We start from the raw sequence: 23,399 nt of genomic DNA on the forward strand, positions 1-23,399 counted from the left end.
TGACACGAGTGTAAAAGTGGCAAAAATTCATAGTATGCACATATATGCATATATATAGTATATACGTATATATATATATATATATATATATATATATATATATATATATATATGTGTGTGTGTGTGTGTTTATGTGTGTGTGTGTTTACATATATATATATATATATATATATATATATATATATATATATATATATATATATGTATAGTGTGTGTGTGTGTGTGTGTTTACACACACATACACACACACACACACACACACACACACATATATATATATATATATATATATATATATATATATATATATATATATATATATATATATCTATATATATATATATATATATGTATATATATAACTTCAGAACTATACTAAGTAAGAAATCACGCATCATAAATTATCTTTGTTTCTAAATTCACTAATTTTTGTTACCAATACTGATGTTTGTCCTCCTTCCTCCAAAATATTCTGCTTTATATCTTGGGAGTCTTTAATCCTCTCCAGCTTAATTTGACAATTATCCTGATCAGGATTAGCTATTCGAACCTGAGCTTAACAGCACATTTCCATTAGGCTTATTTTAGCACATTAGGTCCTCGATTTAAGTCAGATAAATCTAATTCGGGAAATCTGTCATCGAGGTCTCTGCGTCTAGTCCATTAGTCGAAGACGATAAACAAACTTGTTTATTTCATGACAAAGAGAAAGCTGGAACCACAAAGAGGCTGGAAATGACGATTTCACTGGAGTCGATGAAAGAACGCGCTAGGAATTACATCTTCACTGGAGTCGATCGGATAATACCAGATGGCTTTTTCCCCGACCAAGTGGGATGCTCCTGTCGGCACTGGATTCCTTCACCTAAACCTCATTTCGTTTGGCCAATTCAGTATGACTTCCGTATATCCTTTTTCTTCAGGAAATTAGAATTCAATATGTTTGCCTTTACGTTACATGTATTTCGATGGGAGGATCTGTTATGCAAATCATCGTGAAGTTCATAGAATTCCTTCTTCTCAAGAGTATAGTAGGTATGAGAGCATTTGTCCTTTTTGCCTATAAACTGAGAGAGAGAAGAAGAAAAAAAAAAGAACTCTCCACCAGATCTGTGCAAATACTGTTCTGAACATCAGATCAAGGTTTGCATGAAAACTAAGCCGCTCGCAGATATTCTCCCGTATAAAAGGTAATTTGGTGCCCCCACCAAAAAAAAAATCTTAAAAATAGAGGTTTCACTTCTCTGGTTCAGGATCCGACTGTTCATTAAGGTAAAACTGCTCTCGGTAATTTCATTATTGCGCCAGATTTTCTTTGAAAAAGCGAAGTGAAGGAATTTTCCAGTATTTCATTTGTTCATCTCTTCATATTCCACTTACTTATTCAGAGCAGAAGTATCTCGAATCCTGCATAAGCCTGTTTTTGCGAAGTCAAACTGGTCATGCAGACATTCCTTAATGACTCATTTCTGCATCTTCGTAAGAGCTGTAGTAGATTTACATCAGCCGTGCATTTGATATCTTGGCCAGTCCCTTACGACGCTCCTGATTGGCTGTTGATAAGCCAATAACAGGGCTGGAAACTCTCAGTCTCTCTCGAGAGCTCATATAAGCAGGATGTATGTTCCACCTCTCCTGAGGGATACTTTTGAAAGACGTATCCCTCAGGGGAGGTGGAATATAGATCCTACCTATGTGAACTCTCGAGAGGGACTGAGAGTTTCCAGCCTGTGAAAGGCTTATCAACAGCCAATCAGGAGCGTCGTAAGGGACTGGCTAAGGCATCAAATGCACGGTTGATGTGAATCTACTATAGTTTAGCCATCACAAATTGCCATATTTTCCTCGATAGTTTTTTTGACGAAATTGCCTTAGCACTCTGATGTCCCTATTTACTCATTGCTATAGTATGAGGATCCACCTCGAAATAAGAATTCAGTTATTATTCTCTGATACGTCTATAGTTACTCTCTCTTTCGACACATTATTGAATTAGTTTTACATTCTTGTATCTAATTGCTATTCTGCTTGGCACCTCTTTTTTTAATCAGAAGGGTTAACTCTGTACTTATCGTAGCTTAGTACCTTTAGGTCAATACCTAATGAATTGTTGTTATAGTAGCTTTTATAATCCTCTAATTTCACTTATTTGTAAATGGATCTTTCCACAATGATATAAATGAAAGTATCAAATAGACGAAGATAATAAAGTCAGTAAATCAGTAAGTGAAGAAAGAGCGGTGCAGAGCTCAGAATATTGGAGAGAAAGGTTATGGACAATATAAACCGCATTACATTCTTTCTCAAAATCTACCAAGGAACTGTCAAGAAACTTTTCTTCGGCGCTTACATCGATGAGAATAGCGACCCTCTGTTATGGCGGGTACCATGACAATGCATCGTTTCAACATTACATCGATGCCGACATTCTGAAAAACAAGCAACGTGCACTAATTCAGGCGACGTAGGCATTTTATTATCGAGATTCATATAATGGAGGAGGGCATCCTGGAATGTGATTTAACTGAAACAGATAATCAGACAATAAATGACCTGTTGCGTACTAATGATAGTGATTGCAGTTTGCATAAGACCCAAACTGATTTGGTAAAGTGTAAAATTGTATCCAACTCTATTGAATCTCAAACCATTATGCTCATTGCATTATAAGGTTATTCTTCAATCGTAAAAATAATGTCTTATATTTTCACATTTCTCACTTTCGGTGGTTTGCAGGTTTTTAGTTATCTTTTCGACGACAATAACCATTAAATTAAAAGGCGTTTTCTGTACGTTAATGAATGAACTTTTCTAGTGACTCATGAAAATGTAGTTACATGTACGTTTAGTACAGGAGGACTTTGTTTTGGCCAAATGACACTTAGCGCTTTTCAATGGAAGCAATACAAATTTCAGATGATTTAACTATCGGTTCTCACTGCTCATTCACGTTTTGTGCGAGCGTCACTGTTTGCACTTTCAACATCTGTCACTATCTTTGTCTTGTATAAAATCATATCTATTACATGATCATTATTAAAAAGAACATCTTATTTATGATCGATATTGAAAAGAATATCTTACAAATGATCTTGATTTAATTCCTCTTTTACATGAAATTCGACTTGTATTGAGTAGCTGTTTCACTTCTAAGCAGCTTATTTGGGTTAATGCTAGTCTTATTCTGCCATCCGTGGACCATGGAATTTGCTTTCTATTATGAAAGTCAAATATAGAACTTTTATCTGGTCTCTAGCTGGTTTCTGTTTTAACTCAATCACTTTTCTATCAGTAAAATATGACTTCCATCTCCTCCTGTTTGGCCACTGCTTTGGATAATATTCTCCAGATTTTGCCAAATCTGGATACTTACATTATCGATCGGGGTATCAATTGTTATGCTCTATTATTCTCTTGGGGAAGTGTGGAAGCTGCAAACTAAGGCAGAAATTTGTGATTATTTTTCACTTACAGCTCCTGTAACTTTATTGTGCGGTAAGCATGATGGATTTAGAGTCAGTAGAGATGGATATATTTAATACTTTACCATGTCACTTCGAATCTTATACAAACTGCAGTCACTATAATCTCGATTACACAATACGTCAATTGCCTGTTTCTATTAAATTACGGTACAGAGATGCCCTTTAGAAAACCTCTAAGCTCAACAAAATCTAAAAATGAGCTAAAACCTTGACTGTCTCGGAATTAAGTATTTGTGAAAGAGGTGGCTGATCCCTTGATGAAATCCATAAGGACATGGGCAATAGAAATGGTGGGAAATCTCCCGTTTTAGCCCACCTCATTAAGTGGGCTGTTGAATTCAAAGAAAATAAGGGCAGCACAAAAGTGATCTCTGGTGCGAAAATAAAAAAATCGCCAATCTTCAGCAAACAAGTGCCTGCCCTTCCTGTACAACAAAAATCAGAGACCGCGGGCGTCAGTGTTGAATTATTGCTCAGTTTTCATTCAAAACTTTGGGATGAGCAATGTACCTCCAAGACAGGAATTGTAACTGGAATTAAAATATAAAATCTAAGCCAAAGGCCAATTGCTGGGACCTGTGCTGTCAGTCAGTCCCGAACGGGAAATTGAAAGTAAAAAGGTTTTACAGGTGTAACTGGAGGAAAACCTCGCAGTTGCACGATGAAACAATTGTTAGGAAAGGGTGGAAAGTAAATATGAACGGAGGTTCAGTAAAATGAATGAGAGGTGCTGCAGCTAGGGGCCGAAGGGATGCTGCAAAGAACCTTAAGCAATGCCTGAATGTTGGCACCAGGACGATACTGATCAGAATGGAAACTCTCAGGACATTTTTAACTCGCACCCAGGTTGATCCAGACAAAATCTGAAACTGATACCAAACACGACTTCGAACTTGTTGATGGTTCTCTGTCTATTGGTCTCACGCCGTTTTCTATACCGATGCAGACCGTGAAACCCATTTATACTAGCTGGATGGACTAGTGGGCAGTAAGCCAGGAACGATCCACAGATTGAGTAGACTGCTCAGTCATAATCAGAACTTTAACAGACTATGCTTTAGGAGGGCAAAAACTAGACCATTCGTTCCAAGTAGTGACTTTGTGTATTAGTACAGTGTTCTCAGTTTTTCTGTCATGTTTGGAACGTTCCCATATATACATATATATGTTTATACACACACACACACATATATATAAATATATATATATATATAATATATATAGATATATATATATATATATATATTGTATATGAATAATTATCACATCACCGTTATTCATATAAATCATTCGAGCTACAAATGTCCTTTAATATCTAATTCGCTCTACCTTGGAATTGATATATTTTCATATATGTACCGAAGGGGAATTTTTAGTTGATGATAATTTTGTCCCCTCATGGGACGAACCACCGTCCAACGGACAGGAACGAAATCAGGACCGACAGTGACGTTAGCCGAATTAGATATTAAAGGACATTTGTAGCTCGAAGGATATATTGTATATATACCATGATATATATGTATATATATATATATATATATGTATATATCATATATATATATATATTATATATATATATATATATAGATATATATATATATATATATATAATAGATATATATATATATATATAATAGATATATATAGAGAGAGAGTAGAGAGAGAGAGAGAGAGCGAGAGAGAGAGAGATGAGAGAGAGAGACGAGAGAGCCCTAAACACTATTGCAGCATATTTCTTCTGAAAGAGAAGGTACAGCAATATATTATATATATATATTTATATATATATATATATATATATATATATATATATATATATATATATTACATGGTAAATATCATCGCATCATTGTTTATTCTGAAAACAGAAGGTGTAGCAATATATATAAGCATATATATATATATATATATATATATATATTATATATATATATATATATATATATATATATTTATATATATATATATTGCTCACCCGTTTTCAGAAGAAATAATAATGCGATAATACTTAAGCTATGACCTGAAAAACTTTCGTTATCATAAAAGAAAAGCTGCGTTAGGCAGTAATAGAAATGCCTACTTTTTCCGGTACATTTGCCTCCTTAATATCGCTGGAAACTACTGTAATTTGGGAGTCATAATTACTAAATAATTTTTGGTCCTTGGCACTTCAACTTAAATTCGAAGTAGTAATTTTTAATTTCTATATTAAATCGTCTCCAGTCAAACACGGAATTGGGAATCCTATTACAGTACACAAAATATGTAATGAAGGACATTTCTCGCATATGCGTATGTTTTCCTGAAGAGAAGTCATGAGTATGTGATTTTGTATTTTTTGAATGATAAAAGCTGTAGCACGGCCATCTGTGCATTTTTCATTGTGCCTGAAAAGTTAATGCTACCTGCTATGTCAAGTTTCGGAGACGGTAATGTTATCGTAAAACTCTTTCATATTTTCGAGAATTGTCGTTGAAAGAGCGTACTCTTTGGATATAATAGATAAATATCTTTATATATATATATATATAATATATATATATATATATATATATATATAATATATATATATATAAATATATATATAAATGTGTGTGTATGTATGTATGTATATGCACACCTACACACTATATACACACATACACACACACACACACACACACACACACATATATATATATATTTATATATATATATATATATATATATATATATATATATATATATATATATATATATATATATATATGCAGGGTATTTCGAAATTAGAGGCCCCCCCTTAACAGCATAAACTAAAATTGATATGGACAAAAACAAAGGTAATTCAGAATAGGTATTTATTTAAGTTTCTCACTGATTATTTGATATTTCGTGTGGCCTCCATCTGCCTGTACCACTGCGTTCTTGAGGGGTATGAATTCAGCAAATCGCAAAAAAGCTGAGACTCAAACTCCATTTCCCTGAGCACTTCGGTCACGTCTCTTCGCAGGGTGTCGGGGCTTGGTATACCATCATAGTTCACTGTGCGCGCTTCAACACGATTCTTTAAGATACTACCAATGTTTTCACACACATTAAGGTCAGGGGAGCTACCTGGAAATTCACATGACTAGAATAAATCGATACCAATGTTTCGAAGCAGTTCCTGTGTCCGAAGAGCCTTGAAACATGGTACCTTATCATGCAAAAATGTAAATACTCAACCAGTAAGCACAGTTTTTCTGAAGTATTCGTCATTCCATGACTGTCCCTTTTCTTTGATGATCCACATTAACTGCTTGGCTTTGAAACAGAAAAATTCCCAAACATTCAGGAAATTTCACAACTTGGCGATAGCGCACGTCACCGCTGATATCATCCAACTTTGCAGCCCAAATGATGCCATTTTTATGATTTGGCTTCCTGACTGTATAAATAATGAATTCATCTGATGCGGCAACATGGAGAAAGTCAGCTTCATCCCAGTCTTTAAGAAATGAACCACAAAACATCTCTGCTCTCCCATTATTGTTTCTAGTTCAAGCGCCAATTTATGCAAAGACTTTCTTGGCCTAGCCACTGTCTTAGCTATGATGTCTTTTGACTCCTGAGAAAGGACTTCAGGCCTTCCAAGATTCTCACTCTTTTCGCGATGATAGGCATATAGATTTTTGTTCCAGATTCTTTCCACAAATGATTCATCTCTTTTAATGTATTTAGCTATCCAGCAACGTGAAATGAAAGATGCGCCAGCATCCCTGGCCTCTCTGAAGGTTATAGCCTGGATGCGGTCAATCCATCAGATTTCCTCCGAGTCGTTAGCCATGGCTGTATCTAACTCCGTCACTCAGTCTGAAAATACAAGAAATGTAAAATGAAAAATAGCTTAATAGAAACTTAAGATAATGTACTTGGAGATAGGCTATAGCAAAAAACTTCCACTCATTTAACTCTCCAAATTTTGTTCTGGGTAGAGGGTCTCTATTGCGAAATATACAGTATAATATATATATATATATATATAATTATATAATATATATCTATATATGTTATATAATATGTATATATCCCTATATAGATATAATATGATATATATATATATATATTAATATAATTATATGTATATAATATTTATGTATATTATATAATATATATAATAGATTATATCTATGTTATATATAGTATATATATATATATATATATTTATATTCTAATAATATAGATATAATATGTAATATATATATACTATATATAATATATATATATCCCTAATAATATATACCGGATAGCAAAAAAACTTCATTTAAACTCTCCCATTTGTTCTGTGGAGAAGGGGTCCCTCTAATTTCGAAATAATCCAGGGTATAATATATATATATATATATATATATATAATAAAATCTATAATCTATTTATTATATATAATCTTATACTATTATATATTATATATAATGTATAAATGTATATGTATATGTAATATATGTATAATATTATGTTTCGTTATATAAATATCTATATATATATAATTTAGTAATATCTAATACTTATATATATCATATATATATCTATATATTGACTTAAAAGATCCCAGTAAATGCACGGGACTTCAGTATATAAGCGAATACCACAGGAAAATGAGAGGCAGAAGTTCAGTACCAAGTGCCTTCACGTGTTTATTCTGGCATCTTCGGGGCACTTATTAGACACAATTGAAAAGAATGTTACAATGTAAACAAAAAGAACAAGAACACCAGATGGTTAATTGTCAAATGATAATACACGAACGGATAATCCAGGATAATCCGGGATCACGCTGTCACAAACTAAAATCATAATTATGAACAACTTTGTTAATTACGAACGTGTCGAGTTTAAATAAACCAAGACTTAAGTTTAGAACACTTCCATTATTAAACTTGAAACAAGATTCAATGGTATTCCTTTTAACTGTGTCGTTACACGGGACTAAAGATCTTGCTTCACTCCAGTTAACAGGATGATATAAATCTCTCATTTATTCATTGTAAAAGTGAGTTTCAAAGTGATTTTCTCGTTTATATTTTAGACACGTTTTGCAATGAATTTCATATATGTAGCCCAAAACATTTTTATTACTAGTCTTAATATAAAAATTACTGAAAGCAACATTTATGTTCAAAATCTTTCATCATACGGTTATTTTGAGAATATTATGTTTACTAAATTAAGATTTCACTCAGGCGCTTTCAACTCTGATTTAGGTTTGTCCCAATTCGTAAAAGTTAATGGCCCAATATTTTGAAAATCTCTCTCTCATTTTAGACAATTTTATGAGTTTAATTTTTTTATTTTTTTATTGAGGAACGATCAATTCACATCTCATTAAAGGCGCCTCGACCCCTTCCAGTTTTTCCAAACCCTTTTCGGGTAGTAAGCCTACAAGCTAATTTGCTGTTCTTGGTGTTATTGTTGAGGAGTGCGGAAGGAAAGGTCTATGGAAGAGCCTAAAAAGGTCTGAAAAAGTTGATTTGAGTTGAGTTCAAGATACGGGAATTTTGGGTTAGGATATTATGTTTTATTTATTGGAGTGAAAATTTAAGAAATAATGTGCGTGTTAAGCAGAATAGAAAAATTATTTCCTAATAAGATGTAGCGTATTTATTTTAATTTTCGTTGGTGAAACAAGGCTGTATTTGACTGTAGACTTTAGCATGCTTAATTTACGTTAAAAGTTAGGAATATAATGTTTACAACTTATGCGTGAGGGGAAAATCTTGCACGCGTCCTGAGTAAGCTGGAGGTCGGATCGCGCCTTGTTTACATAACATACTCGGAAGAAAAGTATCCTTCAAAAACGATGCATCGCTAATAGTAAGGGTTCTCAATAAGGATGATTGTCCTCTTTCTGCAGAGCTGACATAATTGGTATCTTTATCTTCAATTACAAAGGGAAGGGGGAGGGGAAAGGTGAAGGGAAAGGTGAAGGGAAAGGTGAAGGGAAAGGGGAAGGGGTAGGATTTGAAACCTAACCGTTACCTAACTTGGGTCTATAATGATGGCCACGTGCCAAATTTTGTTTAGAGCAATCGAAATGTTCGGATTTCTATAGCGTGGTAACATTAACATACGACCATATATATGAATAACTTGATCACGAAGTATATAAAACGTGATGCTATGTATAAATAAAGGTTTTTGCCACGAAGGAAAACAATGAAAAGCTAGATAGCCAAGCACTTTCGGTCTAGTGCGACCCTTTACCCAGGCACAACTGATCTTACAGAGGAAAAACATAGTCAGAGTAGGCTTAATATCCAAACTGACACTAGAAGATTAGCAATAAGGTCGATTTCACTCTACAGACACGAGGAAACGCCTGAGGGCAAGCGAATTTTTAGGCAGCCATACCTTGGAGGATACACGCGTGGTCAACAGATGATTCATCCAGAAAACAATACCTTTTGGAAAAAAAGGAGGCATATACAACTTATTACCATGAAATTTACAAAAATGTTCCCCAAAAAATTAATGAAAAGACGAAAAAAAGAATTTAAATATATCGAGCAAGAGAGAGAGAGAGAGAGAGGGAGAACAGAGAGTGAGAGAGAGAGATAGAGAGAAGAGACGAGAGAGAGAGAGAGAAATAGAGCGAGAGAGAGAGAGAGAGAGAGAGAGGAGAGAGAGAGAGAATAACTAACTAATAACATGTGGGACTAATTTATTAGTAGTTCATTTATTTTAAGGTCCTTCATAAACATTTTACAAATATACGTGTCCAAATGGTACAATCCCGGACTAAGATTTATGTTGTTTTTATTAGTGATTTGTATAATTGCTGATTCCAGTAAATTTCTTGAAACATAATCATTAGATCTAGCAATTACAGAGGTATCACCCCAATTAATAAATTTGTCCCACATGTATATAGTTTTTATCTCTCTCTCTCTCCCTCTCTCTCTCTCTTGCTCGATATATTTATATTCTTTTTTTCGTCTTTTCATTAATTTTTTGGGGAACATTTTTGTAAATTTCATGGTAATAAGTTGTATATGCCTCCTTTTTCAAAAGGTATTGTTTTCTGGATGAATCATCTGTTGACCACGTGTTTATCCTCCAAGGTGTGGCTGCCTAAAAATTCGCTTGCCCTCAGGCGTTTCCTGGTTTCTGTAAAGTGAAATCGACCTTATTGCTAATCTTGTAGTGTCAGTTTGGATATTAAGCCTACTTTGACTATGTTTTTCCTCTGTAAGATCAGTTGTGCCTGAGTAAAGGGTCGCACTAGACCGCAAGTGCTTGGCTATCTCGCTTTTCATTTTTTCCTTCTTGGCAAAAACCTTTATTTAACCATATATATATATATATATATATATATATATATATATATATATATATATATATATATATACACAGTAGTACCTCGAGATACGAAATTAATCCGTTCCGAGGCGCCCTTCGTATCATGAAATTATCTTATCTTGGACCACATTTTACATGTAAAATGGCTAATCCATTCCAAGCCCTCCAAAAACACCCCAGTAAATTATATTTCCAGGCCTAAAACACATGTTCTTGGGTTACGACGCCGATCCGACAGAAGAAATATGACTCCAAAAAGGCAAAATACTGTACATAATTGAGTAATATTCAACTGCATGTAATGTTCAACCCCATTTTTACTGCATATATTAGGACTTTAGCATATGTCCCTTAACAATAAGCCTAGCCTATGCTAGCGGTTGCTACTGTAGCCTAGTCTATGATTCTGACATCTAAACCTAAGAGCTAAAAGCTTAGAATATGCCAATAAAATGTATAAATAATCAGTATGTACTCATTTCAAATAATTATTAATTAATCATTAACTATAATACACAAACAAACAAAAAAAACCTTCCAATCGATTGTTTACATTCAGCTCTTACCCGTCTTACCTCTTACGAGTACCGAACGAACGCCAAGCAATCATTTTTCCTAGCACACAGTAAGCCATAAATTTTCATTAGTATCTCTCTTCAACTAATGAAACTACCAAACAGTATAATAACCATTCATTTCTATTCTTTATTCTATCTTTACCTAATGGAGATACTGAGTTACTGAGAGCTATAATGAAACATATGTGTAATAATAAAACAGAAGAAGAATTCTGAAAAATACGTATTTGTTGGCAGTCTGATTTATTTTATATTTTATGATATCTAATTCACAATTTTTTTATTAAATGTATTGCATGTACTCATTTCAAATAATTATTAAGTAACCATTAACTATAATAAACAAACAAAAAAAAGCTTCCAAACTTCTGTTTACATCCAGCACTTACGAGTATCGAACGATCGCCAAGCAATCACTTTACACAGTAAGCAATAAATTTTCATTATCTCTCTTCAACTACTGAAACTACCAAACAGTATAATAACCATTCATTTCTATTCTTTATTCTATCTTTACCTAATATTTTTTTTTTATTAAATGTATTGCATGAATAAGTTTTTCAATTTACAGCATCCTTTTACCAATAGAATACTTAAAGCACAAGGGGTAGATGCTGACCAATAGGAGAGCAGGACCTTATGGGGTAACTAGCATCAGGAACCAATGGAGAGCGGGAGGATGGTGGCGAGTTTTACTCAGTTGGCGGCGCGGGAGTTTTAAAATTGTTCTCGGTGGTCCGGGCGAATCTCGGGACTTTACAGCAACAACCTTTCGTATCTTGAAAACTTTTCGTATTTGCTTTCGTATCTCGAGTTTTTCGTAAGTTGAGCCTTTCGTATGTCGAGGTACCACTGTATATATAATGTAATCGGGAGAGTGTTGACTTCTGGAAAGTCGGATACGCAGTACAAATAGGAGGGTGAAAAGGAGGTGATGCATCTTGCAACTTTATTTGCAGCCAACTTTTCAAAGTATGGCTTCGTCATCAGGGCTAAAGTACAAAGTAACAACAGTTAAAATCAATACGTAAGACTCAGTAAAATTGTTAATGTAAGATATAGCTATGTGGACATAAAAGTTAAAAACAATCTAACGCCTCAAAGAATGAAACAGTGACCACGCAGGGCACCAAGAACAGAGGGGCAGAAGAAGACTGTCTATATTCAAAGACGGAACAAGTTGTTTGATGGTTAACCATTCGAGGATATGGAGTGAGGATTCATCAGCAGCTTGCTCTAAGATTTTAAAATGGCCATAGGAAATCAAAGATTTACACTTTTTTGAATGTTCTTTTGTGTCGGAAAACTTCTTACTCAAATTACACCCAAGTTCTATGGCTAACGCACCGATGAGAATCGGCTGGCACTTTCAGCATTCTTTTGGTGGATCCGAGATTTGAGAAATACCTAAAAAAAATTCGAGAATAACAAATTTCAGCCAGACATTCCTGCACCTACAGTACCTAAACTTGATTTTTGTTTCTTTGCCTTTTACGAATGTCGACAAATTTTTAGCTTCATTAAGGCAGATTTTAAAGAAATACTTTTACTGTCTTAACCCCAAACTCGGTCTAAGGAATCCAAGAACAGCTGGATCTCTTTTTAGATTTAAAGACACTGTACCATCCCTCATGCGTTCTTTGTGGTTTATAAGTTCACTTGCCCGAGTTGTAATCTCGGGACTTCCGTCGGATCCACCAAAAGAATGCTGAAAGTGCCAGCCGATTCTCATCGGGGCGTCAGCAATAGAACTGGGTGAACTTGGAGTGAGAAGGAGTTTTCCAACACAAGAGGACATTAAAAAAAGTGTAGATCTTTGATTTCCTTCGACAACTTTGAAATCTTGGAGCAAGCTGCTGATGAAACCTCTCTCCATGTCCTAGAATCGTTAACCATCAAACAACTTGTTCCATCTTTGAACAGTCAGTCCTTTTCTGCCCCTCTGTTTATAGCATGAGATGTTTCTTCGTCCTTTTGGTGCCCTTCTTAGTCACTCAGTTTTCTTTCTTTGAGGCGTTAGGTTGGTTTTAACTTTCATGTTGCGATTCAGTTATCTGTATTTTAACATTTAACAATTTCACCGAGTCTTACGTATTAATTGAAGTTGTTGTTACTTTTGTATTTTGGCTGGATATAAAGTTGTAAGATGCATCACCTTTTCGCCCTCCAGTATGTACTATTATATATTTATATATATTAAATGAATAAATATATATTTATACATATACATACACATATATATATGTATATATATAATTGAAATTTGATACTTTTGTATTCATGTCACGACGCCCATGACACCAATGACAATTTAATTATTATTCTAAAAAATAATGAACAAATTCATAATGAAGAGAAAGGAAACATAGTGAAAACCTCATTAACAAACAAATATAGATAAATTTCAAATGATCAACAAACACCCGCTAAGACTGGTGTCGGGAAAGGGGCAATTCAAAATAAAAGTGATTGAGATCGCAGTCTTTAAAACCTTGGAGCATTAACATTTGTAACAGGAAGGAAACCTGACGGCCACCATGAGCGTCCACCACAGTCTTCGCGGAGTGGCGTTTCAGGCAAACGTAAGAAAGCATATAATGAATGGTGATAAAATTATATACAAATTATTAGTTATTTATTGTCATATATATCAGAGAGAAGCTGAACCTTATTGCAGGCTTCTTGCCGAATTTGATAATTAACGCAATATACTCTTGAAAAAGCACACACACTCATGCACTCAAACACGTGGTGGCATCCATGTTGGTACTCATTAAGTTTACTTCAATTGAACGGTGAACTGTTTAAAAACAAAAGCAATGTTTGTGTCGTTACCTTGTGTAAAATGTTACGAAATGTTTATATAAGATAAAAATAAAATCTGGCAATAATTATTTTAGAATTGTTTAGGTCTGTAGTGCTTTCAAATACTACATAAATTGATTGAGAATGTTTGATTTGGCAGCGCCACTTCACACCCTTGCCTTCCCCAAAACGACAAGAAGGTTTGGAAATACTATACCGAGCCCAGTTACATTTTCACCTCTATTGTAGGGACACATCCTTCCAGCGGGGTTTGGAGAATTAGTGGCAACGAATTTTCCCGGAAAATGCTTTATAATGGTAATAAATTGATAACTACAATATTTAACGCTGTGATATCGTGGCACCCCAACAGACATTGGACACTGTTAACTCCGGCACAGTCTCCAAGAAGGATGCGTAAATTATTATTATTGTAATAATCGAAATCATAATTATCTTTGTCGGCGAAAAGAACAACTCTCGAATGTTAACAGCTTACCAGACTGACTTACTGATAACTGATAATGTGTGAGCAATAGATTTATTGAAAGCAGTCCCAGACGTAAGTTACGCATTACTTAGGTAAGTAACTTACAATTCACAGGCACTTATTATTCCGGCTGGAATAATAACTATATTAGGCTTAAGAGTAACTCAACCCCACTGTTTATTACTCAGGCTGGCTATAACTTACCTACAAGCTTTACGTTTTAGCTTTTTATTAACATAGGCTTACAGTGCTACTAATGCCATATAAATATATAAATAATGTGATCTTATAAAGCAAAATTGGTACATTATTATAAATATATATACAAATGGAAATCAGACAGTTAGAACTGTTTTTATCCATAGGTTGAGTGTGCTAACCTATTCATATTGACCAGTAAATATGAGATGTTTGGTAAATACCTAATCATTAAGGTACATTCGTTTTATACGACTAATTATTTTATTACTTGAAACGTTATGAAATTCACAGTTGTATTTCTTTTTAACTTATCCAGTGAATGAGAAACTGACAGATATATTATGTCTTCGCAGATTACTTTTTATCCAGATTAACTTCTACCTAAATAATGCAACCGCCCCGTTAATTTAGTGGTTCCTTTGTATATTATACAAATGGGAAAAGTCAGTCTCGTGATTCACTGGAGAACAAGATTCACATTGATCTTATTTTGACAAAACTTACCAACGACCACCATAATACTCTGGTTATCGTAAGTCCGAAAGTGAGGAGAGTCCGCTGACACCTCGCATTTGTATATCCCCGTAGAGTTGAAGGTCAGCTCCTTCAGGAGAACTCGGCGCTCGTTCGAACGTTGAACCTGCAAAAGAAAAGGGAGATTGCTGTGCTATCAGTTATTCCGAGACATAAAACTTAGCGTTGTGATGAAGCTTCTTCTCCCACTCCTCAGTTTTATAAGACAGACATGTCAGGCAGGCTGTATTTAAATCCAGTGGCGGATCTGGAAATCTTTCATCTGGGGTCACACAAGATTATCATCTAGTTAGTATATGTGACATGTACTTACATACGATACATATATATCAATATTCATATAACGTACGCACACACAGACATATAATTTGCATCATATGTACTTATATATTGTATGCACTGAGAGAGGAGGATGACGAGAGAGAGAGGAATGAAAAGAGGGATGCTGGGACGCGAGAGAGAGAGAGAGAGATTATAATTGTGAAGATTGTTACATTGTTTACGACAGCTGTAGCTGGTGAATTGCTTGGCAAATACAAGCATTAAATACATGCATAAAGAAAAGAAAAAATTATCATGATTTTATTTTCAGTGTTTCTATCAATGATTTACTTGTGCAAAATGGGTACACATTATCAAAATTTAATAATAGCCTTGAGATTTACGGATTATTCTATCCGTGGGGGTCGGGGGCCACGGGACCAGGTGCCCACCACCTGAAATCCGCCACTGCTTAAATCATCGTTACAGGACATGTTAAGAGAGTAGTAGGATATTTAATAGAGAATTGTAAGACAATTACAAATAAGAGAAAAGGAGGATAAATGCAGTTATGGAGGGGATTTGAACTCACAAACAGGCAGGTGCTTAAGAAAGAGAGCCCCAGTATTACTTACGTCAATGAGAGATGTGTATGAGAGACTTTTGTCTTACTTAACAAGCTGGATTGATGAGCAAAGAACAGCGTCACTATAAATGGAAAACGGTTCTTGAAACAGATAGATGTGCTATAAGTGGGAGAGTAAAGTGAAAGGTTTTGTGTACCATACATGACTAGACAAATGTTATGATAGAATTGGTAGAGAAGTGATGGGGACTGTTGATTGATATATGGTGCAACAAGTTTGGAGCCGTTAAGATATTTCACGATCAAAATAAACTTATTTGGAAATGTAGTACTATGGAGAGCAAGTGACTGCTATAGTGAAAGAGGTGATATCCGAGGGAGTGCTGAGAAAAGTCAAATGAATGTGCAAGTTTATGAAAGAGTCATCAGTAGAGACAGATAGACAATGAATGTTTGGAGATTATAAAAAGAAGTAGCAAAGACTTCGAAAAAAGTTTTAGTGTTCATTAGTGAAGAAATTTGAAACTAAATAAGTAATGTTTTGTTGACATTGAGTCGCCAAAAAATTCCAGTAGTAAATATTAGCATGGATGGTAGAATAAAGGAAGTGTTTGATTCATGTAGGTATTTAAGAGGGAATGTAATGGATAGTGGTGTGATGATAGCAGAGATGAATCAATGAATAGATGACTTCATAAGGAGGAAAACTCTCTATGCAAGGTTTGGAAAAGAAAAAAAGAACCAGAAACTAAAAATTAAATGTTTACCGAAAATATATTGTCTCAGTTATTGAGGTTATCACGGTTTTATGTCATGATGTTGACCAAATTTGGCTCTTTTCTTCTAATGCGTTCGTTTCGTTCATTCCGTAATGTAGCCTTTTCCTTTGGAACACGTGAGGACTCAGTTAGCACAGACAGATAAAAACGAATATTGACAAGTTTTAATGCGATCACTGTTAGCACTCAAGCGTACGAGTACGTTAGGTGGACGTACGAGTGTGGAACCAGGTTTCATCATCCCTTGCTATGGAAAGAGGGAGCTACTATAAGATTCATAGCCGGTGTCCCGGTGTTTTTCCGGAATAAAATTTTATCAACGTACCTGACAAAGATGACACTTTACCACAGGGTAACTTACATCCTTACCTAATTTTTTATTGTATTCTGTATTACGAAAGTTGTCCAGTTATGGTAATATAAGTAACACCGACTTCCTGTAGACATCGCCAGCAAACTCAGAGGAATGTCTTTCAAAGATATAATGACTTAACTATTGACGTCATTAACTTGCCTCCTTCTCGATGGATAATTGGCTATTAGTGAAAAAGTCTCCACCCCTGGCAACAATGAAATACAACCAATACTCCTTGTTTACACTTTGTAGTAGTGGTGGTAGTAGTAGCAGTACATAGGATTTATGCCATGAGGTCGAGTTCTAGAATCCTTGAAGAAAAGGGTTTCCACAAGTAATCAGAGAAATTACTTTCTATCACTATTTCTCCATTGAAAAATTATATAATTAAAAATCAATTAACAAAGTGAAGAAAACTTTGGTATTCGTCGTAACTCTGTTGATATTTTTCCTAATGTGACAGTGGCGATCATTGTAATAAATAGACAATTACATACGATTAGATTGGATTATAGAATTTAGACTTCAAGCCAAGCACTGGGGTCTATAGAATTCATTCAGTGATATATTATAACCCATGACTTTTCTTTTTTTGGCAAAGCAAATTCTCTTAACCCAAAAAAGGGCCCTATTATTCGTTTAGCTGTTCAAGCTTACATAGGGTTTGCCATGGGCCTCCTCACTTTTAAACAATTGTGCAAGTCGAGTCACAAAAGCTGTCCTGCAACCATGGGGACAATGACTTATCGTAGCAGCGATTTTTGAAGCCCTGACAAAGTACGAATATTTATTCACAATGTCACAGACAGCTGTTTGGCGTCATCACCCTTTGGGAGGAGTCGGGGCGTCATATGTTTATGTCACGTATAACTTTGAACCCATACATTAGGGTGTTCCACCACTGGCATCGGCTGCTTTATTTTACTCATGAATATAGTTTTTTCTAAGTATAAGTAATAACGAATACTGCCGAAAGTTAGGTAGGGATGTAAAGTAATATCTTTGTCAAATGCACAGAAAAAAGTTATTCCGGAAAAACACCAGGACAAAGGTTCTGAATCGCATAGTGGGTATAGCTAAGGACACAGGTGTTATCTACATGCATGGCATAGATGGCAACTTTAGTGTGGATAGAGGATACTACTTCATCCCCTACTCCAGTCTACATAACAGTAAACAGCGCATCCATGGGCGAACCCATACCTATATATCATCATCCATCTTTTGGTTGATTTTGTAATTATGGGGCTCCATTGCTGCTTTCTAAGCTTTGTGTGTTGTGGTTTTCAATGGGTCATTTAAATCAGTCGTAGATTTTGAGTTACAATACTTGAGAACATTTGGATCTGAGCTTCTAAGTGCGGTGATCTGATCTAGAAAATGGTTAGGTTAGGTTAGGTTAGGTTAGGTTTGGGTTTATTTAGTAATAGTCACCCATCATTCTCTGAAGTTAAATTTTTCGTTATGCAGGACTGATTTCACCTTTCAGCCGATAAATCTTTTCATGCGAAGTTGAATGAAATTCATAAAATATGCTTTATCAAAACCAGTTATTAGAAATGAAGACAAAGGTACCTATACTAGAAGCCTTCAGGAAAGACATTATTTAAAGCAGGTAAATCAGATACCTATATAGAATCAAGTAGAGAATATTATGGTTTCAATTTAGTAGATAGCCGGTGTGTATACTATACCGGCCTGCAATTACGTGAGGAAAGAAGGGTAGTGGTAAAGCTTACAAAATAAAACCAAGAGTATAAAAATCACCAATAAAAAAGTAGAAGACAACACTTTTGCTATCTGAGTAATAATAGAGGAAAAATTGATTTTTTCAATTGATTAGAATATTTTGAAGAAGCAACATAATGGTAAAAAATATAATTGCCTTCAGCGGCGGAAACAGCGATATGAACTTCCATCTCAGATATGGTTTTGAGACAGTAGAAGAAAGGGAGACTAAAGACCGAGCTAAGTCACACATGATGGTTGAAAAGCGATCATCAAAAGAAAGGAAGTAAGAGGGTTATTGTAAAACAAACTAGAATAGAAGAGAACCGAAGGGAGAAAGAAGGAAAATACCACGTGAACAAAGGAGGAAAATTTCATAGAGTTTTCCCTGTTCTTAGATGTCCACCCAAGAAGCAAAGGGCCACGTGATTTTCTGTGCTATTATAAATGGAAATTACGGTTTCCTCACAGTCTACATACTTCAGACAGTTGTGATGTAGTTACTGCGTTTTTTCCTCTTGGCAGTAGAAGTGTGAATATTGGACGTTAGAAAGTAATACTATTGGATTTTTGTAAAGGGTACCTTTCTTAAGATAATCTTAATAAAGGACGTCATATAAGAGGAATCAAATTCATAACGAAAACAAATCCCTTGGTCTAGAAGGCACAACTCTTGGCTGAAACTACATAGCATTTCAAATAGCCCATAACCCAAGTATCCCAGAACTACTGCGAATTATGCAATTACCCACCAGCCAGACTTACCACTGGCCAGCTATTACCGAACCGTAACCTAATTACAGCCCCATTTTCTAACAAATGCAATCCGTAGCCTAAGATCCGTGCATGTTGTGTTCAGTAACATACGTATAAGATCCTCGCATAAACTTATGAAGTTATCATGAAGGTAAAGACTCTCCAGCATATACTTTCCTCCTCTCTCTCTCTCTCTCTCTCTCTCTCTCTCTCTCTCTCTCTCTCTCTCTCTCTCTCTCTCTCTCTCTCTCTCTCTCTCATTACTCAGCGCCTCTCACTGGTGATACTCTGAACTAGTTCAAGTACAGATGGCTCCGGCAGCTAGTGTGAATCTTGCTTTTGAAGTGGGTCTGCACAAAGTTACAGGAACTGTCTCGAATGTAAAAATTGGCCATTTCCTCTGCATAGCATTTCAAAGATATTGGTGTTGAAAACCTACGCTTTATGAAGTTATATCATTCGTCAGCACTGGTCAAGCTTAGCAGCGCGTTCTTTTGAGGAATAACAAATAGCAATTGTTTGAAGAGCAATAGTGTTATATCTTTTTAATTGAAACTATTGTATTTATAACGTAAAACTTTACTGAAAATGCTTTATTTAATTTCTCTATCGGAATCGTATTTGCGAAATAGGAATTAAATTACATTGCTAATAAGTCTATACGTTTTCCTGTTCAAAATATTATTTTACAAAAATATAAAAGTATGCCCGTACTTCCTTGATTGATTCCTAAGGGTGCGTATAAAACAAGTGGGATGTTCATCTAATGGCCTCCATCTTACATCAGCTGATGTTGCATGCTGTATTGCAAGTTTATCATTTCTTGCAGAACCAGGAGAACTCAATAGATTTATATGTACAAGAAGTCCCTTGTTAAAGATTAACTTGGTGGATGGGCAAAGACCATTGACTCAAGTATGTTGAATCTGAAGAAATTCACGGTACAGTCACACATATTTGAGCAATAGAATTAGCATATCTTATTCATTCGGTTAAGGAAACAATGTCCCGGAAAAGCCTACGGAACTATTCAGCTTTTGTTTCGAAGTTTTAGCGTTAACCGAACTGACTGGGGTTTGACTATATTTCCCGCAAAATCAATTTGTTCTCAGGGTTCATAGTTCCAAGTTTGAAGCTTCAAAAACGTCTTGGCAGGGCAGAAATACCCTGAGAATATGTTTCAACAAAAGTATAAAACTATAAAAATCACAAATCTCAATAGGTAGGGAAAACTTAAAGGTTCACTGACAAAATAAATTTGAAGCATAAAAGAAATTAACTGTAGGGAAGCCCACATCAACTCTCATAACTTGAGCAGTGAAGGGTTTATGAAGTCACAGAAATCATAGGTAGTTTTATAAAAGAAAAAGGAACACATGAAAAAATGGCTGCTGTCAGGACATGAAACAGGTAAACTACAATTATGTATTGCAGATTTAAGAAATTTTCATAATGTGAGCATGTTAACGTATCAGTCATAATAGAGTAATCCGAACATCATCTTCACCTCTAACGCCGCGTGACTCAAAGGGCCTCTGTGAAATTCCACCTCTAAGTTTTTCCTGAGCCTTATCATCCACAAATTTTTACTCATCACCAGCCTCCTTTTCTATACTTCACGCCTGTGCATATACAACGTGGTCTCCAATTCTTCCTGGTACCCACAAGCACACAGCTGATACTGTCATGTACTTTGTTTATCGATTGTGCAAAAAACTAATCCAAGCCCTCTCCATTACTCTTTCATAATTATATCCATTACTAATGTAACTGTGTCATTTCCCATATGGAGTCCTATCTTACTCTATCCCATAAATGCCACCATTAATATTCCAGAATACCTGCATGGACACTCCTGAATGTTAATGTGAACAGCCTGTACAGTTTTTTCCGCATGTGCAGCAATATGAGCAGATAGCACATCTCAATCGATATGCCTGAGCTGAAGCGACCTTTGGAGGCACACCTGAGCGTTGATGTGGGTAAGTGACTGTTTTGCTCAGTTCGCTGCCCGTCTTAAGCATGGTACACTCTATGCCATCATGTATCAGCTAAGTGATGCAGTAGTGGCGTTGAATAAAATTAATAGCGGCCAAACTGTACTGCAATTACTGCTCACTTGTTCTCGCAGTTCAGCTTTCAACGGCAGGATGTCTGTCGATGATGTGCTTTGCCAGGAGACTCTACTGTGGGGTGTATTTGCTCTGTGTGCTGCAAAAAAGAAACTTTTGAGGAAGAAACGAAGAACCTTGTGGTGTAAGCAATGGCTTTCTCGGCGACCTCTGAAGGGAAGCTTCAATTAAATATTTTTGGAGCTACAAGTCGAAAATCCAATAGACTGTGAAAATTACATAAGAATGCCAATCCTTGCATTTTATAAATTGTTGGAAAAAATTTGTAAGCAGGACACCAGCTTTCGAGACAGCATATCACCAGGAGCTCGTTCTTGCAGCTGGAGGATTGTATGCAAGCCTCCAATATTCAACCAGGATTTCAAAACAGAGCCCTGGTCTAATCATCCCCGATACCTGTGAAGCCATCTATAATGCCCTTTTAAAGTAAGGTTCAAATATAGGTACAAAGTACATAAATATTTTTTTATTACAGGAAATGCAGCCCATCAAAACACCATAACTTCAGAGTGTAGAGATCTTTCGTGCCAGCTCCAAACTTCTGTGATGCTTTGATTGCAGACATTTCCTGTAGAATTGAGTCTTCAGGGTGTGCAGCTTTTTAGTAATGTCTTCATTCCGCAATGTACAGTTTACAAAACTCAATAATTGATTTTATGGTTTCCAAGCTTGCACTCCTGATGTTTCTCATCTTGTAATGCTTGCATTTGATGTTCCAAACAGTAATTCAATAAACTGTATTGTGTTAGTCCTTGTCCACTCAAGGGGTTTGGCGGGTGGTGGTGAGCGGACGTCCTCCCCCTCTGAATGATGGTGCATCACTGAGCTGAGTAATGAAATGGCTCTGACCCATGAACACGTTGTTGATGTGGCTTCTTGCTGAAAAAGTCGTTTTTCAATACATCCATCTAACACTGCTAGCATCATGATGCATAGTGTGTACGGGGCTTTAGGTTAGAGAGAGAGTACGCTCTTGTAGAAACAAAAGCGATGAGCTTTATTAAATTGAACAGAATTATACCTAAATTAATGTTATCTTACATTTAAGTTTTTCAGTGGTTGATATGGATGTCAGATTCGTCTTTAGTTATAATTTTTTTTATTTTTTCCAAAGGAAAAATATTTGTGTATTAGGTTGGTTGAAAATAGCAGTATCATAAGAATGAGCCTTGTCTTTGGCAAGCAAAACCCTTATTCTGTTGATGCCAAGGCAACTACAGAGAATGATTAAAATTAGTATACCTGAACATTAGTGGCAACCTTAATGATCGTCATAATGCTTTAATCTTAAATGGCAAATCTCATAAACACAGTTTCAGTAACATGAAACTAATTAAAAGAAATATAGCTGCTAAAATTGGTGTAACAGTAATTTTCTTTAGATGAAAGATA

The 23,399-nt window shown here is 35.4% G+C and overlaps 1 protein-coding gene across 1 annotated transcript in view; it reads right to left on the minus strand.

Moving 5' to 3' along the window:
• LOC135209024 (uncharacterized) overlaps window positions 1-23,399 on the minus strand; it is a 501,080-nt gene that overhangs the window by 36,420 nt on the left and 441,261 nt on the right. Inside the window, exon 5 of the mRNA XM_064241559.1 lies at window positions 15,381-15,516. Within this exon, the coding sequence (XP_064097629.1) occupies window positions 15,381-15,516 (136 nt within the window). The remainder of the gene's footprint in view (window positions 1-15,380; window positions 15,517-23,399) is intronic.

The sequence above is a fragment of the Macrobrachium nipponense genome, chromosome 37, assembly GCF_015104395.2.
Source record: "Macrobrachium nipponense isolate FS-2020 chromosome 37, ASM1510439v2, whole genome shotgun sequence".
NCBI lineage: Eukaryota > Metazoa > Arthropoda > Malacostraca > Decapoda > Palaemonidae > Macrobrachium > Macrobrachium nipponense.